General features: G+C 39.6%; 1 protein-coding gene and 1 pseudogene across 2 annotated transcripts in view; one reads left to right on the top strand and one right to left on the bottom strand.

The window, feature by feature from the left end:
- Positions 1–21,644, top strand: part of LOC137265813 (tyrosine-protein kinase receptor torso-like) — a 504,354-nt gene that overhangs the window by 77,905 nt on the left and 404,805 nt on the right. For both annotated transcript variants that reach the window (XM_067801275.1, XM_067801276.1), the window contains exon 4: positions 721–777. In XM_067801275.1, the coding sequence (XP_067657376.1) occupies positions 721–777 (57 nt within the window). The remainder of the gene's footprint in view (positions 1–720; positions 778–21,644) is intronic.
- On the bottom strand, positions 20,276–20,963 carry LOC137266132 (uncharacterized; annotated as a pseudogene).

Below are 21,644 nucleotides of genomic sequence, written 5' to 3'. Positions count from 1 at the left end.
CTTAAATTTGAAAAAAAAATGAAATTCATATTTTTTTAAAAAAAAACAAACCCCAAAACAACAAAACATGACGACGGCTACGGTGCAACTTGTATGAAATGTATGTACAACTTGACTGCAGGTCAGTGGGTTGTTATGACTTGGGAATCGAACCCGCGCAGCAGGCACTATAACCACTGGGCTACCTCACCGCCCATGGACGTAATTAATAAGTGAGGCAGCCTAGTAGTTATAGTGCCTGCGGCACAGGTTCGATTGCGCAAAGTGTAAAGCCCATGCGTTGTGATCCCCATTATACTGCTGCTAAATCTGTACACTTTGTTGTGGAACGTGACGGTGCTAGAGTGACATTTGACGTGTAATAAATGGATGAAAACATTGCATTTTTGTTTCTGTATTTCAATAACAGGGGTATTACTGTTCTGATTTCTGTGTTAGGACAGGGTCAGTAATAGGGCGCCAGTATGTGAAAGTGGGGCGCCAATATATGCGCTAAAGTCGCCAATATACGAACCTAGGTCGCCAATAAACGAAAGATACTGGCCTCCTGTTCTGTTGTGTAATGGAGGCAGTTTTAGGTTTAATGGAAGCTATGCTTAACTACATGATTCCATCAGTTATTTGGGATGTTGACATTGTACAGGATACCTGTGTTTACAGATGTTTTGAAGCTGGGTTTCATACGAACATTTGCATAATTGCAATGTGTTTACATTTCAGTGTTCTCTGCCATGTGTTTTTCATCATACTGACTTGTCATCCTGCTTGAACATATGTGTAAGTACCAAATTATTTTTTTTATAATGCATTTTACTATTCTGTATAATACACATAATCCATAACCCGCAACAGGGCCCTGTAGGTAGAATTTGTTTTGTGTGCATTTTTGTGTTTTCAAGAAATCTGTGGAAAAATGTCATGCCCTTTGAAATGTATGGCCCTGAATCTTTAATCATTATCACCAAATCATTCTTTAGATGTCGACTGGTCTTAAAAACACACAGATTTGGAGGAATCTGCTTGCATTTCTCTGTTCCACAACTAACTGAAAATGAATGCTTGAAACTGGAACACCCCAATGCAATGTTTGACGTACACAAATATGCCATATGCTGCTCTTAGAGGAGAAGTATAAACAATGGTGGTTCTGGGCCACCGCCCATCTAAGCCATAAAACAAGAAACTACGCTTTCCCTACCATAGTTGTCTCACAAACCCTCCATCAAAATGTCATCTTTCATCTACAAATTTACTAGCACGAAGACATGTGCTCGGGTATTTGTGGATTGGGATGGCAAAGAAATACTCTATAAATATAATGGCTTAGATGGGTAGTGAATACAGAACACCCCATTGTTTATACTACTCTAGTTTTCATCGGTGTCGGGGGGTTGGTGTTGGGGTTTCCCCCCATTGGGGGTACCCCACAATATATCAGTCTCAAACATTGACTTCAGCGAACAGTGTATCTTCTATTATGCCGTTGGTTTTCGTAATAGATGCTTGTTGGGCTTGTTGTATCCCTTGTTTTATATATATATTTTTTTCTCGTCCTCGTAACTTTTTTTATGAACCTTTGATTGAATCTCTTCTTTCATTTTGTTGTATTTTTCTAGTTCACCTAGGATCAAACGAAACACCTCTTCTGAGAGTTTGTTATCATTATGTGCGGTGGAAATATGATCTTCTATCGTGTTAAACTTTGTGTCAGCAAGAATTCTAATTTAGTGTTTCTTTGCTTTATGATTCAATTTTCGAGAAACAAATCTAAACATCGACCCAAGTGTTCCTGTCACAACAGCTGCTAATTCAAGTCCTAACACCAGCGGGTGAGGCTACAACGGTTGTTAACAACCCAATTCCTACTGCTCCTAACCCCATGCTAGCTGCCATTAGGGTGGTATCAGCAACATCTAAATAGTTTAAAGCTCTATTGTATTTTTTATGCTGTGATGCCTGAATGTCACACACTTGTTCTAGCTGGTGTTTTATTTCACATATCTGTTTCAGTCGAAATCCGTCTACACTTCCCTTTATATTTCCTTCTTCATCTACGGCTGGATACAACCCCATTCTATTTGTCTATTATATAGTTTATAAATTATTTTTTAATTATCTATTATTTAATGTTTGATTGATATATTTTAAGCTTATAAGGTTTACATTATCGTACAGGTAAATGGATGAGATATTAATAGGTGTGTTTTCATTTACAATATGAACCCCATTGAGGCTTATTGATGGCTTATAGCTTTGTCTTATTACAATTCGGCAATGTTTATTCTCATGCCTTTTAAACGAAAATATTCTAAGATCATCTACAATTATTCTTGACTCGGAAATCTCTACGAGATATACATCTATAAATAGTGTTGTATGTGGTTTCATACCATAATTTGAATCCGAAAAAAAGTCATGTTGGAAATCGTATATACTGTGAATGACTAAACTAGCATTCAAGTCGACTGGAGCTAGCATGTTGCCAATGTGATCTGGTATTCGTAACACTTGTATAGAATTATCTTTTAAGGGATTAAAGGATGTGAGAAGGATACCGTTGTGAGTAATTTCGGAAACGAAATTAGTTTGGTTAAAAAGATGTAAGGGTTGGTTAGTGTTATTTTAATTAACCATTCAAGTTCTGTAAAATCTGCTAGTGGTATTCGTTTGTATACGTTATCTTTAAAGTATAAGAGGTACGGGGTGCCTTCCTCACCAGGTGAATTGAATCTCTTTGTGTCTCCTAGATCAGCGAGTGTTACATTGGAGCTTACCATTGTTTATGAAACTGTTAGAAAATAGTTTCTAGTTGTTTTTCTGATAATGCCTCTGGCATGAACTTCAAACCAATAAAATTTATGTGCTCGGGTAGAAAAATCTTGGTTTAATAGAGATATGGCGTCATCCACTATCACTGTGACACCTTGCAGACTGGTGTGTGAATCACCTCCCAGCTGAAAGTAAATTGAGCAAACAAGACCCTGATGTTTTTTAACCCACTGGAGTTTGATTCCTTTCACAATCTCACTATTGCTCTGGGATAGTTCACCTAGGTAGTCTTGCATGACCAGCGTGGAATTCTACAGGAGGCTTTCCAGGATGGTGACCACACCGTTGAATTTAGTAACCAACTGCAATACCACATTCTCTCCGGGTTTACACGACAGCATGTGGGCCGCTCTACTCGAGACTGGTGTGATGATTACACGGCGTCTTTGTGATGGGTTGTAAGCCATGAGCAGGATTCTGTTGTTTACGACTTTGTTTAAGTAGTGGTCTTTGTTTTCCATGGAAAGGTATGAAAATTAGTGTTATGTTGACAAGCCAGTTGATTTGAGATGGTAATATCATCCACCTGTTGTCATCAGTGAGTATTAAATAGTATGGTTTGTTTTGATCAAAGTTCGTTCTGTCAGAGTCTTCTAAATCAAACAATTTACCATCGAACAATGAGTATATTCTCCATTCATCTGTGTCATTGCGAACTATATCATATCATATGTAGATACATCCTAATGTATCTAGGTTAAAAGTATTACCAGATCCACCAAGTACGGGAACTTGTGCATCGGTAAATGTTGTTTATAAGTTTAAAAGCGTATATTTTGCCATCTATTCATGTGGCATCAAATCCTCTATTGCATTCCTGGCCCTTGATCACCAGCCATTATTGTATATGTAGTGTTATGCTTAGGTATCCCATATTTACAGCATTATATTTTGTACCAAAATTGATATTTTTAATTCAGAAATATTACCATTTGTCATAGCATAGTGTTATTTCGAGTTGACCAGACGTGTTATCAGTGGCGTGTACAAGTTGAATGGGCTCACCGTTTGTTATATCCGAAAGCGTAATGTACCTATTATAATACAGTCGAACCCGTTTATCCAGACGTGTTGGTTTCACTCGAAAATCGTTTGGATAGTGAGACGTCTGGTTAAATGGATCAAACAAGCAAAACGTGAAAATTAAGTGAAAGCAAAAAATTTTCATGTACGTATGTCAATAAATCAACAGTCAATAGTAATAACAGTGAATCATCATAACATATAAGTGTACCGATAGTACATGGAAGGCGGAATGCAGGTTACCATTTGTCAGGTTGTTTGGGATGTAATCATGTAGTATGTGGATGGTACTAAGTTAGATGAAAAACGTAAATCGATGACAAAAAGTTCCTATTTTGCCAGTTGCGTATTCTTTTTTTAAAATTTTAAATGCCCTAAAGCATATGACATCGCGTTGAACTTCTGCTGTCTGCAGAAAGTAAACATCCGGACGGGATCACATGACTTAGATCATGTGGGAGGCTATTTTCAACTTGCATCGCGACAGATAGCAGGGGTCGATTTATAAGTGTTATATACAGTACAATTACAGTGTAGTTTACCTTAATCCTACTTAACGTGTGTTTTTGTTACTGATGAGATGTTCTCATACGCACCAAATCCTAATGAGTGACACGCGTCACTAGTGTTTTGATGGCTAATTAATCAATTCACACCAAATGCCCTCTGATAGATTAAGAATGAAATCACCTAGTAGTGCAGCAGAACGTATTGACGTGACACATGCACATGCACGTTGCACACGTCTCTCCATCCAGATAACTAGATCATTTTTCAATGTAAATCTGTGGGAATGGTTTGAAAATTCGCCGTCCGGGCCCGAAAGTGCGGGGTCCGGTTAAGTGAGTACAATTAATGAACGTAAGATTCGTTTCACATAAAAATCGTGCGGAAGGCTGGGTTTCCGGATATGTGAGGTCTGAGTAAACGGGGTATAAATTATATATAATGATGATATACCTGAAGTACATTACCCCAAAAACGACAACATAAATGCCTCCGACTTCACACACATGAAAATCTTGGTTGATGCAGATGGTTTGTATGTCAAAGCCCAATTCATGGATGTGTTTGAACATTATGGTTTTTCAGTCACGAATATGAAAAGGGTACATGCATGGTTTAAGAACCCGATGCAATTCTGGCAGAATCAGTTCAGTTTTGCTGTGTGGTGCACGATGACTGGATGTGGCTTGATGGTGACAAACAAGCCAGCGATGATGTAGTTAAAAAATGGGGTTATAAGTCGTATCACTACTTTAAAACAAACAAGTGGGCTTGGCTTTTGACGACAGCAAGGATTACCGTGTTTGGAGTTTTAAGCAAGGACCAGGTGATGATTGGAAAAAATTTATGCTGGATACATTGAAAGGAGTCACTCGCGCCGTTATTATCCGTTTAAACGATTCTATTAGAACGTATGTGTGGGCTATTCTTGGAGCACAATTGCAGATGTGCTTCTGTATCATAGATAATGGAACCACTTACGATGCACAGGAACAGTTCGTGGCTAATATTGAGGATGCTGTCGGGTCGCCAGCACTCTACCTAGTGCTATAAAATTATACCAGGACACGTTGCAATATGCCAGGTCAAAAGTCGACGTGTTCGGTGTGGGATTATACATGGCTCCGAGCAATATGCGTCTGAGAATCAATAAAATAACGGGCTACTACAATGAAATAATCATCGCCACGGCCGACCAAAAATTAGGTGTTAACGCCGAAGTCCACATCTCCCACATACCACCATCCACAACTGGTGAAACGGATACAGTGGCATCACCACCAGAGCCAAGGGTTAAACCAGCACATCCACAACCACCATCCCTGCAGGCAGTCAATGATCACCACATCGACCGTAAAACAGCGTTAGTTGTCGGAGGGGTTGGCTTGTGCCTCATTTGGTGAAAAATTCCTCAGTGGGGGGAACCCACACCCTCCTAGCCGCAACGTACACCAGCCCACCCACGGCACGATGAATGTCCATAGATTTTGACCAAGCCACGTGCGGAGTTTTACCCAGCGTGCTGAGCAGCCATGATACAATACTTCCTAGGATACTGGGCAGGGCTTCTGTGGCTTTACCCGCGAATTTAACCAGGGCCTCTCCGAGCGATTTGAGATGTTTTTTAATCCAGTCTCTGACGTCACCACTTGGTGTGGGGTGTTGGGGAACCCCTCTGGTTGAACCCCCTCCGGTAACAGATACTACAATAGTTGATATGATTAAACCCAATGCTGTGAGAACGCTGGCAATGGTGATACCTTGCTTCTGGAACAATATTCAGATCCTGTCGGCCAATGTAGTTTCCTCGTTCAGTATTCTATCGATTGTTTCCTGAATGTGGCTGATCTTGGATCGAAGCTGTTCACGATTCGAGGAAGTGGATTCCAATCGTGTACGTCTCGTCTTCTTTTTAAGTTCGTAGTTGTTCCATGATGCGGCGCTTGATATCATCTTCTTCCATTTCGCTAAGTTTGTTTTTTTGACTAGGGATGTGCTCATCGATTTCGTTATGTTTCCCCATGTTGTTCACGAGTTCCCTGCGTACGTGTTTCAAAACTTCGTCTAGACTGTACAGTTCCCTCACTGGAAATTTAAACCCCGGCAATGGTTTGTCCCAATAACTACTCAACAGTATGTCCGACGCTTCTGTAGCGTGTTGAGTTATATCACCCCCACTACTACTCAGTTCGGATCTGGTAGCTTGCAGTATCGGGGAAACCCCCATTTTAGTTTTGCATCACCGCAATCCTGCATGTTTAGTTTTTCACGGATAAATTTGGTACCATGGAGGTCAACCTCCGGGTTATCCTTAAGATGTAGAGTGCCCTTATCATCTATGGTAAACTTTGAATAGTCTTGGCCCTGAGGCTCGACGTAGTTTCTATCGCTTTTGAATCCATAGTAATAATCATCTACAGCTGTTTTCAACAGTTGCTTGCTCAATGATGAACTAGTAAACAAAGTATCTTCATCATCATCAACATCAGGTGAGACCAAAATCATCCATCTGGATATCGTCCATAATTTTGAAATTGTATTATATTAAATATTAATATATAATAATGTCATACGGTAGAAAACTAAATCCTTTTCGAAGATTAAGAGAACCACTAGGCGTCAAGACCTTGCGTCAGTCGGTTACTATTACAAACAACCCCAGCAAGATAGACCAGAACCAAGTACTGCTGGTTAGATTCCCAACCTAGGGTGAGAACGATGTCATAGTGCCAGGGGCGGCATGATTGGCGTTTAACATCAAGTTGCCTTTGGACAACGGCAAACGGGAGCTCGAAAATAATGTGGACTCTGCTATAGTCAAGAAGACAACCATAAATATTAGCGACAATGAGGTGCTTAGCATAGATGACAGCGATGTGTATTACTGTTACACAGACCTGTGGAAAAGTGAGGGAGAACGTGCCAACACCATGTACCAGGGAATCGGCAGCACATCATTAAATAGGATGCGTATCAAGTACGTCTTCACACCAGAGGAGGCAGCCAAACGAATGGATTGTGACATTGCAATCCATAATGCATAGGGGAATAGGTTTTGTATCCCACTAGACATTGAATTGCTAACTGGGCATGCGCCGTTTTACCAAGCCACATTGGGTCAGAAGTTGGAATACGAACTCACGTTCAATGATTACAGTAAAGTCATTTATACGCCAGACGGTAATGAGAGTAGTTACGAGATCGACAACATATCGTTGGAGTTCACATGGTGACTAGTCCGGATGTTGCCATGCCGATTCGAAATCAGTACTCTGGAAAAATGACCATCCTGTATGATACGATACTGCGGCACAGAATGATAGTGCGTGACAAGTGCGATACGGTATGGAACATCAACATGAACGTGCCAGCGCGATCCATGAAAGGTATATTGATCAAACCCATTGAGGAATACGATTCATTCAAAAGAGACAGCAAGAAATTTTTCTATCCACAAATCACCAAAGTAGAAGTGACCATAGAGGGAGTGCCTGATCAGTTATTTAGCCATGGAATGAGAGCATTCCGGCAGTGGGATGAAATAATGAAGCTTACCAGTGATTAAACGAAAGTCAATAGTCAACAACGTGGTCAGTGACCTGGATCTGTACTGCGTTATGGTCGGATATGAGATTGACAGATGATAACACTCTACACAGTAGTGGCCGTCCCATTGACAATGGAAGCGAGGGTATAACCATTCAAATAATGAAGAAGGCTCAACCACCACGTAAATCAAAATTATATTTATATGTAATTATGGACGTGCAACTTAATATAGACAATGGTAATTTGTGTAGGCCATCTGTTGACCTGCGGTCGGCCGCTTACTGTGTGCAGGACTTCACTGGGGGAGCTCCTTCACTTATCATGCAATCCACACTGTGCTATAATATGTGGCCAGACAGGTTGTGGCAAGACCGTTTTCGTGCTGGATTTGTTGGAGGGATACTAAAAAGAAGTATTTGACAAAATCGTTATCTTATGCCATATGCCATAGACATGAACAAAACTAAGGATAGATCTTGGGTGATGATGGACCTCGACGTACACAGAGTCAACCCGGTACATGCCTACAAGAGTATTTAAAATTTGTTCGCAACTAATTTAAAGGAAAACCGATGTTGTTCATCCTGGATGATTGCAGCACTAATAAAGAGCTAGCAAAAAAATAGAGACATGCTCTCATATTAAGCGTTTTCAGGCCGGCATGCAAATCACAGCATCTGGGTGCTAAAACAAAAATTCAACTCGGTGTTGAAAGATTTGAGGGAGCAGACACGATGGGTGGCATTATGACACTGCAAGGACACTGTGATGAGTGAACCAGAATGGGAATGAGTGAAGAAACAGCTCACTGAAACTAAGCATGCCAAACTCATGTTGAAAAGCGACCAACAAGTGGATTACCAAGTAATAGTTTAGTAAATTTTAGTAATTTTTAGTAATGTATTAGTAATTTTTTAGGAATGTTTTAGTAATTTTTAGTAATGTCGGTTTTTGAAGTTCTAGTTGTGTGTAACCTAACCTTTATCTCTCTGTGTTTAGTGTGTGTTGGATATTATTTTTTAAAAATCAAAACAAGACTACTATATTATAAAATGGAGTGCGATGAATTACTGGAACAGATGTTGGTTGCAGATGAACAAAAGGATAACAAGCAGAGTGACAGACTGATAACACTAGTTGTGGTTGGTAAGGCAAAACAATATGAGAAAATTCAGAAAATGACAGATGTGGAAATAAATAAGTTATACGCTAGGTATGAGGCACAACTCGGGGCTGAGATGACAAAAGTCATAGGTTCTCCTATTACCCAGATTTACACCGGCATACCAATCCCACTGACTCTATTTGTGGGAGGACTTAGAGAAGGACCCGTTCATCGCTAATGCCTTGAGCTATATCAGTCATGCTTTATATCATAAATACGGTATGCATCTAGCCTGGATGATGGCAGCGATCGTCACAGCAAAGCATTGTAAATTTAATAAAACAAATAATAATAACAATATTATTCAAGACGGATGCTGCCTAGGAAGAGATAACCACGATTCCGGAGTCGAGGAGCCAGTGAAGCATCAGTCACCAAGAAAACCAAAAATGAGTTGAAGCTGGTAGAAAGCAACGCCTTAGCCAGGCACAGAAAAAATAATTACACATTGTGGGTGACAGTAGGTGGTGTAGTAGCCACTGCTGCTGTTTCATTATATATGTTATTTAAACCAAAGTGGGAGCCACACCCCCAACCATGCCATCCCCCCCAGTAATTGACCCTCATATGATGTTATAATTAAAATAATATTTTCATTAATATATTTTGTTTGATGGAAAAACATTTTTTAACAATACATACCACGCATTGGTGGTTTCCGGATTAGCAGTAGGATATGCTCAGTTGACTAAAATGATTATAAAACAACCGACTGTAAAACTTGACTTCAACCTGCAAGATTCTTATGCTTACTATAAACATTGGTATGGTGATGGCCATAAAGGACGTTCTGGTAAAACAAGGTATTATACCTGAAAATATTTTAAAGTAATGTATATAATATGGCCACGATAGCAATGATGGTTGGTGGGGCTCTTGTGTATGCCCTAGCATTTTCCAGGAGTAATTTTCTTTTTTCCCAATTAAGAGAGTCAAACGCAGCTGATTAAAACTAATTACACTAATTATTATACCCAAAAATGAGAACTGCACCGTTTAGTTGTCAGTGGATACTTATGGGAAAAAGTGAAAATAGTGGTGAAAAAAGCTACATTGAGGGTTGTTGTTGTTTTCACTGTAAAGATTACACGAACTATACATGCTCGGTGTGTGGTACAGGAGTTAAAGGTCCAGTAGTCTATGAACTTTTGTCAGCTTCATACCCAGCGATAGATAGTTGCAAATTATGATTCTGAACGATATACTTTGTTTTGTCCATCAGATTCGGTACCAGTTTTTCAACGTTTGCCAGCGACCCATCCAGCAAGTTATGTTGGTACTCCATCCAGTTTTGCTTAAACCCCAAACGTTCAGTGTAGCTGTTGTGCGGTGTAAATAAGTAAATAACCCTTGTTCGAATCCAGCGCTATGCTCATTACATCCACCTGCTGGCCAGTCTTGGATTCGTGGGTAGATATTTGGTGTTGGCATCGAGGTAGAGTGGGTGGTTTGTAGGTTGCAGCCTTTCACACACTCATTGTTAGCTTTAGCATAATGTTTTGATACCATAGAAATACTCCTGTGTAACCCTTTCTCGATAAACAGATGCATATTGTAATCTGTAAATAATTCTATATAAATAATATTCATACGGGTAGATACCCTTACGTAGCAGCAAAGCTCTAGTCTCTTCTTCTGTGTAATGATTAGTTATAGCTAAGTACTTCGGGTTATTAGCCTTTACCAAACTGTCTAGAGACATCAGAAACTGAACACTATCTATAAATCACAATCCATTTAGTGTAAAGGATATATATCTTTCCATATTGTTAGGGATACAGGATATGTTGCCTTCTACCTTTGAAATAGCTGGCATAATCAAGTGTGAATCATATCCGTGGAGACTGTGAAACACCACCGGCATCTGCATCAGTTTAGGATTTATTCTTAGCTTCAAGTTACATTCATTTTGACCCGCACCTCTGTATTTACAGGTAATGTGACAATTGTCTCTAACTGAATCGCCATTCAGAAGGTTATCTTCCAACCTCTCAAATATTTTCCTACAGCATGTTCAGAAGGCGTGAATTGTAATTCTACAGGTTGTTGTTCCTTTAGTAATTCGATGAGCTCAGGTTTCCTCATATGAGAATACCCTCGCATTCCACGTTCACGTGCTTGCTTTTTCAACTCATGCACTGTAATCATGTTGCAGTGTTAATACTATATGTGGGACATTTGTTTAGGATAGACCCGTTCAACCAAGATTATTGCTGTCAGTCCTGCGTAGCTCAGTCGGTTGAGGCGTGGACTTATCCAGTAAGCTATGCCTTTGTTTGCCTTGGATACCACCCTCATACATCAGCGCGGTGGTCTTAGGTCTTGAATTAGCAGCTATATGTAGTTGGGTTGGTGTTTCCCACAAATTGAATAGTAAAGCACTGAAGTCATATCGTATGTGCTGCTTAATTCTTCATTTAAACATTCATATTGTAACTAGTATACCATGACAACCCAAGTAGACGATTTTGTTACCACTTGTGAAAAACTAATAAAAAATAATATTTTCCCTGATTTGTTAATGTTTGATTGGGATAAAGCAGCATTAACAAAACATGAAGCAAGTTATGTAAACATTTATCTTAAAAAGAAACTACTTAGACTTAGATTCACAGATGAAATTCAAGTAAATAGAATTATGCCGAAAGCAGACAGACCTTGCGGGTTAACTATTCAAATAACAAAAACATATATAATTCCAGATGAAAGCCCCCAGGAGTCTTCATTATTTAAAGCCATTTCATATCTTTCTCAAGCAGTTGAAAAAGAAATAACAAAAAATATATGCACCAAAGAATGGTGCAAAATTTATGTTATATCAATTTTCACACAAATTCAAATCACTTTGGAAAATGGTAACCCTTTAGATAATCCTATTCTCTGAATTAAAATGCATGAATTACCTAATTCTTCTCAATTTGTTGTTTGGGTGAAATTATATGACAAAAGTAAACCAATAATAATAAATGGAAAAATATCTAGTTATCATCCATTAATGGAAAATGGTAAAGAACCTGATCAGAATAACATTCATAGACTTCTTGTTAGAGGATAAAAATATTCAGGGGTTGTTGATGTTAGTTCTTTATGTCTTGGTAGTCTGTAATTTAACACCAAGTGAAGTATAAAAACAGCGATAGAAAAGGGTGAAGGGAAATATAAAGATAGTTTAGATGAAGTAATAAATGATACTTCACTTGGTCTTAAATTACAAACTGAGATTTTAGAAGAAAGCAAAGATAAATATAATTTAGATGAATTAATAAAGACTGAAAAAATTCCCTGGTTTTTATAAATCTTCATCTCACTAGGGGGGATAAGGTTAAGTAGCATAAACAATGGGGTGTTCTGGATCACTACCCATCTAAGCCATCATATTTATAGAGTATTTCTTTGCCATCCCAATCCACAAATACCCGAGCACGTCTTCGTTCATCTCTTGTGTTAGTAAATTTGTAGATGAAAGATGACATTTTGATGGAGGGTTTGTGAGACAACTATGGCAGGGAAAGCGTAGTTTCTTGTTTCATGGTTTAGATAGGCTGTGGCCCAGAAACACCATTTTTTATACTACTGGAGGTGTTATCAACAAAACTTCATCATTACAGATCATTTGTGAAGTCACATCTTCACCTGTAACCATGTCGCACAAAAATTGTTGGATTCGAACCGCTCATCTGCACCAAAGATTCCAACTAATCATACTGACAGCCCAAACATTTCCTAGTGTCTACAGGATATATCCAAGGACAATTCACTGATGTCTGGCTGCAAAAGGGGTACATGCTAGACGTCCTGCCAGACAACCAATTTTGACATAACATTGCCAACTTATACAACTGCAGTGGTGCCCATAACATCGGAGAATGTGAGTGGGACATGTTCTTTACATAGACAAGTCCAGATTCCTTTTGCACCGCACTGATGACCAAACCCAGGTCTGTCCCTTATAGGGCACGCCTGGGACAAAATGTTGATGAGATTGAGACAAAGTCCAAATCCCCCAGTCATGCTTCAGGAACTCCACCAGGTGTTTCAGCTGATACGGAATGTGCACCTTTCTCCTTTTTCCCTCTTGTTGACTGGAAGTAAAGACTTTGAGACATTCTGTTCTTCAGAGGTCAAGGGTACATCATGTTTCCTCATCTTAGCATAGGGGCAGTGGAGTAGCCTAGTGGTTAAAGCGTCCACAGATGCGGGTTTGATTCTCCACATGGGTACAGTGTGTGAAGCCATTTTTCTGGTGTCCCCTGCGATGATATTGCTGCAATATTGCTAAAAGCAGCGTAAAACTAAACTCACCCACTCACTCTTCTTAGAATAATAAACACAGACTATGGGCAAGGATGCAGTGGAACAAACCCTTCAAGACATTGTGATCCATTTTGCGAAATTTCTGTGTGGTCACACCTCTTGCATGCTACCATCTAACAACCCCTGCCTCCTGACTCAAAATCTGCTTCATCAAGCCATCTGGCATTATCATGGCCTTGTGGCTGTTTACCTGCATCTCAATGGCTATTACTCTGTTCTTCCATTTGAGAGGGACTGAGTTGAAACTATACAACTCTACATACACTATGGATCATTCTCCTTAAATGAATGACTTCAAATTGGCAAATTCTAGCTGTCTCCCATTGATCCAGCATTCTGAGTGTCTATGCATCATATGACAGGACAATCGTCCATGTATTACCATTTGATTAAACGGGTTAATGATCTGGTAGGAAATGAGCAAAAATGAGTTTGATACTAGATCTTTCATGAGTTTAATAAAAAATGTAACTTCAATGAAGCGATTTCAGAATGATGTTTAAAAATAGATTGAAACTGCCTGCAAAGTGAGGACTCTCAGCTTTCCATGAGCAAAGCAATGTCTAATGCCATTGTGGTGGAGCTATTAGCATTATGACATCAAATGTCTAGCGGTTATATATAATTACACTTGTGTAATATTGCCATATGAACATTACACTGGAGTGTCTTCCATGTCGAAGTATTAAAGTTGGCCAACAGCACAGTGGTATGATATATGGTATGTCTGATGACCTCATACTCTACATCTGTGGATGTTGCTACCAGGAGCTGTGCAAGATCTCACATACAGAGGCATTCAAGACACATTCAAGACTATTTCAACCAACATCAAGGGAACAGACTCTGTCGAAGTACCTGTTCAGGCAGTCAGCCAGAGGTTCAACGACTGCCTGATATGTGTTTAAATTAATGGATTTCAGAACTGCATTTGACCCGTGAATGTCCGGGGTAGAATAGGCCTTCAGCAACCCATGCTTGTCAAAAAAGGTGACTTATAATGCTTGTCCTAATAGGCGACTAAAGGGATCTGGTGGTCAGACTTGCTGACTTAGTTGACTCTTGTCACCGGTTCCCAATTGCGCAGATTGATGCTCCTACTGTTGATCACTGGATTGTCAGGTCCAGACTCGATTATTCACTGAGTGCCGCCATATAGCTGGAATAATGTTGAGTGTGGCATAAAACTAAACTCGTTTGCTCAGAACTGTATTCATTAGATATAAGCTCAATCCTATTTTTGAAAGATCCCTATAGTGTCAATAATAGTGGGGCAGTTAAGGCCAGGGATTTTGTAAAACTTGTGCACTAAGGTTAAAAGCATTAAAACCTTGGCACGCTTATCTATTGAACCATACCAAACATTTCTGGATATTGATCCACCTCAGCAGCAGGCCCTGGTGGCAGAAAATCCCAGATGGCCGCCAATTTGACTAAAATTTTGAATGATGTCAGTGTATGCTCAATATATCATAAATTATCTTGTCACATGCACTATTTTCTCTCAGGATTATACTTCACAGTGCTCTAGATATTCCTAAGCTAATATGCAGTGCCACCTGGTGGTGATAAAAATCCATGGTGGCTACCAAAATAGCTTGAATCTCAGAATTTGCCTTGTACTGCATATGTTGATGTCAATTTGTAAGTTATTAACTTTTGGCTTTAGATAAATTTAATATTCAGAGGAGACATTTTAAATAGCAATGGATAAACATATATGCTTGTTCACTTTTTTGTATGAACCTATGAAACCAAATTACATTCCTTGAGATTTGACCAGTTTCTTTCTACAGTTCAATAATTCATGATCAGTCACTTGAAACACTTTCCTTCACAGTGGCACAAAGCAGTGCACATCAGATTGGCTTTGTAACATTTACAAAGGCCTGTGCAAAACTTCTTGCAGGTGCAGTGTATTAGTTCATAACACTTTTCTTGTGCCTGACCAAGCTCACCCCATACATGTCCCCCTGGAAGGTTGCATTGCATGTTGTTTTCAGTCTGCCTATGTAGGTGGAACGATTTCAATGGGCCTAGTTCGTCTAGGTCTCACACTAGGTCTTTCATATATAAGAACAACAAACCGCTCAAGGAGCCGCATAGTGTTGTCAGAAATATCTGCTGGGGCGTCTGCCAGTGACAGGAATGCAGTGGTGACTTCAGGATTCCAAGAATCCCAAGGAAATTCTTCCCTATCCCAGCAAAAACTGAAGTCACATCATAGTGAGTGAGCGAGTGAGTTTAGTTTTACGCAGCAATCAGCAATATTCCAGCTATGTGGCGGCAGTCTGTGAATAATCAAGTCTGGACCAGACAATCCAGTGACCAACAACATGAGCATCGATCTGCGCAATTGGGAACCAATGACATGTCAACCAAGTCAGTGAGCCTGACCACCTGATCCCATTAGTTGCCTCTTATGACAAGCATAGTCGCCTTTTATGGCAAGCATGGGTTGCTGAAGGCCTATTCTACCCCGAGACCTTCACGGGTAGAAGTGACATCACAGCTGGTGAAGGCATGAAATACTGAGATCCATTTCTGTCTCCACCACATCAGTGTTCATAATGTCTGTTAATGCAAGACCACAAAACTGACACTCGCATCAACAGGGTTTATTATGTAGAGTTTAGAAGTTACAGTTTATATATGGCTGAGACAGAAAACAGACTTGACAGATGAGTTGAGGTTTACAGTCGAAGTTTTCTGAACCTCATCAACGTCAAAACAAACAACAGCTTTCAATAAAATTCAGAAGTATACAAATTTCATAGCACATAACATTCAATACTTCCTTCGAATGATATGTGAATGCATTACTCAAGAGCATAATATGCCAAAGTAACAAATTTTCAAGTAATGGTGTGAAATGTTAACAATTTTTGCACTAACCAATTAATCTTTTGGCATATAAACAATTCCATTGTAATTTAGACTTAGCATAGTCTAGAAATGAAAAGGTAAAGTACTCACATGTGTGTCTGTACATAGTTCAGCTTACAGTCAGCTGGGTGACAACCAAGCAGCATGGATCTCCAACACACACTGACAAGCATGTGCTCCAAATTGCATGAGCTTTGGAGAGGTCATGATGTGACCTTTGACTGATGTGAGCTTTGACATTACACATGAAGGTTGAGGCCACTGGGCAATGGAAATTTACTGGCCAAATGTAAACATTTAGACACTTGAATGATGACTTGAATGGAAATATACTTTAAATATTGACAAAGTGTTTAGTTATTGGACCACCATGGATAAATCAATTAAAAACCAACTGTAGCTATTTAGAAAACAATTTCATTTTAAACAGTTTATACATTGAAATGTATGTACAGAAATCTTTTATTTACACATCTGCCCCCTTAAACATACTCATGTTGTGTTTAATAACCAAAACCACAAAAATGCAAGATTAACATTAGATTGACAGAACAAACATTTTAATCACGTTTGAAGGAAGGAGTAAAACAAATTTGTGAACTGGTCTTCGCAGTTCAGAGTCTTTTGTTTTTAGGATGGCACTCCTGACATATCCACTTTAATCAGGTGCAGTTCCAGTAACACGACCCATCAATGTATCATCCATCAAGAGCACAATATCATTTAATTGGAAATTGTGTATTGGAGTGTTCCATTTTTGATGTTCTTGTAGCAAAACAAGATATTCCCTTTTCCAACGTGACCAAAATTTGCCAAGTGTTGAATGCATCTCCGGCGTTGACGAGCATAAACATCATCATGTTGAAATTCTGCAGGTGGGAGAATGAAAAAAATTGATTTCATCTTGAGAAGGTGATTTTGGAGTGAGTGGATCAAGATCATCCGGCTCACTAGAAACTGGAGTAAGAGGCCTTGAATTCAAAATTGCTTCCACCTCACATAGGAGTGTTCTGAACATTTCATCATCCATCTGTTGACTGAACTCATGAAGTAGAGGATTCAGGACACTTCGGGTAGACCTGATGAGCCTTTCCTTGACTTGTGTGGCTTGCTGAAGGGGGGATTGAAATTCCATCTGATGTCTTGCTGGAGCAGATGATAATGTAACTCTGATCCAAATCTGCGATAAATTGCGACAGCCTTCTTTAGACGATACCAAGGTGAATAATGATTGATCAAAGTATCTACATCAGTTGTGCTGACTTCTTCTGACCTCACCATTCCAGCATATTCACTACAATCAGAGACCGGCCATTCATCTTCAGGAGTGACACGATTTGTCACAAACATTGGAAATCATGTGCATATTGCATTCATTACTGATGTAGTGAAGAACAGTTGTGGAGTCAGTGTAGCACGTGAGGCTATCAATGCCAATATCCAATTCTTGCACCAAAAATTGACCTAATTTCACTTAAGTTGTTGCTGCTGTCAGTTCAAGTCTTGGAATGGTCAGATGTTTCAAGGGAGCTAACCTGGCTTTGCCCAGTAACAGCACAGTGTGTATGTTATACTTGTCAGCACATGGTTGAAGGTAAGCCGCACATCCATACCCAGTGGTACTAGCATCAGAAAATATGTGCATTCGTCTCGAAACAACTGTTCCAAGGGCAGGCTTGATGCAACGTTTGACTTTTAAGCCTCGTAATGCTTCCAAGTCTTGAAGCCAATGTTCCCATGCTTGTTTGTGGCCATCGTCGTATCCCAGTGACTTTTCTTTACATAAGCTTTGAAGAATCGTTTTGGCAGGTAGCAACACTGGTGATACAAGGCCTAAAAGATTATACAAAGAGGACGTAGTGGATAAAATTCCTCTCCTTGTCATTGGTTTCTTAGGCAAATCTACTGAGAATATCAAGCCCTATGTCCCACTGCATGTGGATGGTCAATAGTCTGAATTTCTTTAACACATTATGTTTAGGGGGAATGGATGTCAAAACAGCTTTGCTGTTACTGGTAAATTTGGTGAGATTGAACACACCCTTTGCCGATGCTGATTGCAAGTCATTTATCAACTTAACAGCTCCATGCTCATTTTCAACAGACTTGAGAGTCATCCACATAAAAGCTTTCTATTGTTTCAGCAACATTTGCATCATATTTTGACTTTGCATTTTTTGCTGATGCTTTCAGTGCATAGTTTGACATAGTGTACACCGTTCCCAAAGTGTGCATTTTGTCATTTTGTACTCATTTAACTAGCTACTCAGATCTCCACTAGGCCACCACAAAAATCTGAGGATTTTTGCTGTTCTTTGGGGACTTTTACCTGTTGGAACATTGCTTCTACATCACCCATAAAAGCAACATTGTCTGAATGGAATCTCGTAAGAACACCAACTACAGAGTTGGCCTAGTCAGTACCTTGCAGCAGAACATCATTAAGTGAACAGCCATCAAATTTAGTACTGCAATCAAATACGACCCGAATCTTATTGGGTTTTTTTGGGGATGGGTGGGTGATAGATGCGTGTGATAGACGTGGTGTGGCAAGTACCGTATATACCCGCGTATAATGTGAGTTTTCGTACCTGGAATGAGGGGTTCAGGAAGGGGGGTCGCATTATACATGGTGTATAAGATCTTACATTTTTTCCAGCTGTTTCACTTTCAGTTTCCACTGATGTCAACCGGCATTTGATATCCGAAATAAAGACCACTTTTATTTGTTGCCTTGTTTTTTTAACGTATATTCTCTGCAAATACCGATACTCTGACCACCGATCCAGATATACAAATTACATGCCAGCTGACATGGTAAACAGACATGAGAATGACAAATTGTAAAAAACACTGAAAAATCAAGCCGGGGTCAAGGGGCGGGGGCGGTCTTCCAAGACATTCCCACTAAATTTGTTCTTTACAGATGAGTCGATGTCTTTTAAACGATTGTCAGTTTCACCTCGCTTGATAATGGTAGCCATTTTCCCGCGAAATCCTGTTTACCACGGGCACAAAGGTACGGCAATTCACTCCTCATACATTCACACTAGAATAGGTTACTGATTGTGCCGTATACTAAGAACTGGGGTTCAGAAACTCGACACATCGCGTAGGTTTCGCTGGTTGGCTCTCCAAGTTAGAAATATAAACTCCGCACACAGTTAACACTTCCTGCTTTTCACAAGCGGGATCGTCTCATATTTCTTTTATGCATTTAGGATATTACTTCCATATTTTTATGTATTTAACTTAAATCATCACTGCAATCACGTTGTTCCTTCAGAAAACTATATGGTTACATGCCTATACTGAAATACATGGCAAAATAGACATATAACCAGTAACGAAAATACATTTTGTTTACTGAAGATGGTCCCTACAGCACACGTGACCTAGCGACTTGTTTAGGAGTTATCCACTCGACAAAGCTTCGTAGAAAAAACAACAATGCAAGAAAAAAAATGTATTTATTACATGTGTGCTTCATTCTAGGTTGTTTTGGAGTAATATGCTCCACAAAGTTTCATATAAAAACAACAACGCATGACAGAACACTTTTTATTGGTGCCGGTGATGTGCCTGCATCCGTGGTCGCATTATACACAGGGTATATGATTTATCCTCGATTTTGAAGGGGTGTAGAAGGGGTCGCATTATACGTGGGTATACATGGTACCAAACTTTACCATCATGCCTGTGCAGTTCATCTTCTGGGATCTCACAAGCATATCCCTTACACAAGATAGTATCCATAAATTTGACGTAATCCTTATGGCACTTGTCATCTTTTAGCACCTTCTGCTTTTGCCAAGGACTCTTTTCAGAGCTTGTTCCTTGTTACATGGCATTGGGGAATCATCTTTAAATGGAAGAGGAATTTCAAGATGTCCATCAACGAATTTAAGATTTGTTTCAGTATCTTTCATAAATCGACAATCCTCAACCGAATACCCACATTCATTTGGAGTTGATCCAAGATCGTGCTCATTGCAATCCAACTCAAACAATTTCAAAACTGTCTCTGGAGCAATGCATTCTTTGGACTTACCCATTTCTTTCAAAACAATTCTATTATACATTAAACTGTTTGATAGATTGCGTTTGAGCAGAATTGTGCCATTAATTGTCCAACCATGGCTATAAAGCACTGCAAAAGGTCCTTCACCACTACATGGGACAGCTTCTAATGGCTGTAAAGCAAGTGGACAGTTGCCTCATATCAGCAAACTAATGTCAAGATTAGGCATGTGTTCTGATAATGTCTGAAACATTCCTTAAATGAGAAAATTGTTTTAAAAGTTCAGGCTTAGGAATATGATCATGATCTACTAGCATGATATCTTTCGAAAAAGTGCAGGGCAAATTCACATGATGTGTGTTGTCACAATGTGAAACCACAATGTCATCTACAGCAGTGATATTACTTTGCGAGGTGTCGTCAGCAACTTGGGTTGCGCAAGTGGTTGACTGGTTCCTGTGAGACATATGCGTGGCTTTGCTGTGATTCCCCTTACAATGTGATGCATCATGTAAGTTGGTCATCGCTTGTTTGCCGAATGTTGGTTCATTCTATGAAGTCAACTAAATCTTGAAAGCCAATGTTGTTGTTGTGAATGCTGGCTTGGATCGTGCGATTCCTCCACTTTGCCTGCAAGTACTGCAGTAGCTTTGAGACAATTTATTGCATATGAGGAGCATAATTAAGAACAAGCATGTTTGAAATGTTTTGCATGACATGACAACATTTGTACTTCCCACACAGTCATCAGTGTTCAATACCCGGGCCAGGAAAGAAGTATACAGTTGAAACTTTGTATGGGAGACCATATTCTTTTGTCAATAAATCTCTTGCCTTCTTGTAACCTGTATTTACATCCATGTAGTCCCCACATGGGTACAATGTGTGAAGCCCATTTTCTGGTGTCCCCCACAGTGATATTGCTGGAATATTGCTAAAAAGTGGCATAAAACTAAACTCACTCACTACATCAATGTCGAGACATCCAGAGACAGGATGCTTGCAACTGTTGGTCTACTAGGTAGTAAAGCCTATCAGCATCAGTCTGTGTATATGGAACAATTCGTGCATCAAATGCCAGAAAGAAACAAATTCTGCTGGATCACCTTTGAACTTTGGCACTACTGGGCTGTGGTAAAAACATAGCACTGGCCATCTGCCTCTGAGTCTGCATGAAAACATGACCTGAATCAGGTTGATTATCAAATACACCATGATCTTGCACAAAGTTCCTTGCATCAATATTTAATTTTGGCTGTGAAAACTGCCCAGTGTTATAATGCATAGGGTTAGGACAAGCTTCATTAGGACTCATCCTATGCCTGGGTGAGTGCTCAGTGCAGTAATTCG

The sequence above is a fragment of the Haliotis asinina genome, chromosome 15 (genome assembly GCF_037392515.1).
Source record: "Haliotis asinina isolate JCU_RB_2024 chromosome 15, JCU_Hal_asi_v2, whole genome shotgun sequence".
Lineage (NCBI taxonomy): Eukaryota > Metazoa > Mollusca > Gastropoda > Lepetellida > Haliotidae > Haliotis > Haliotis asinina.
Note: the sequence above shows the minus strand (reverse complement) of the source record. Positions and strands in the feature narration are given on the sequence as shown.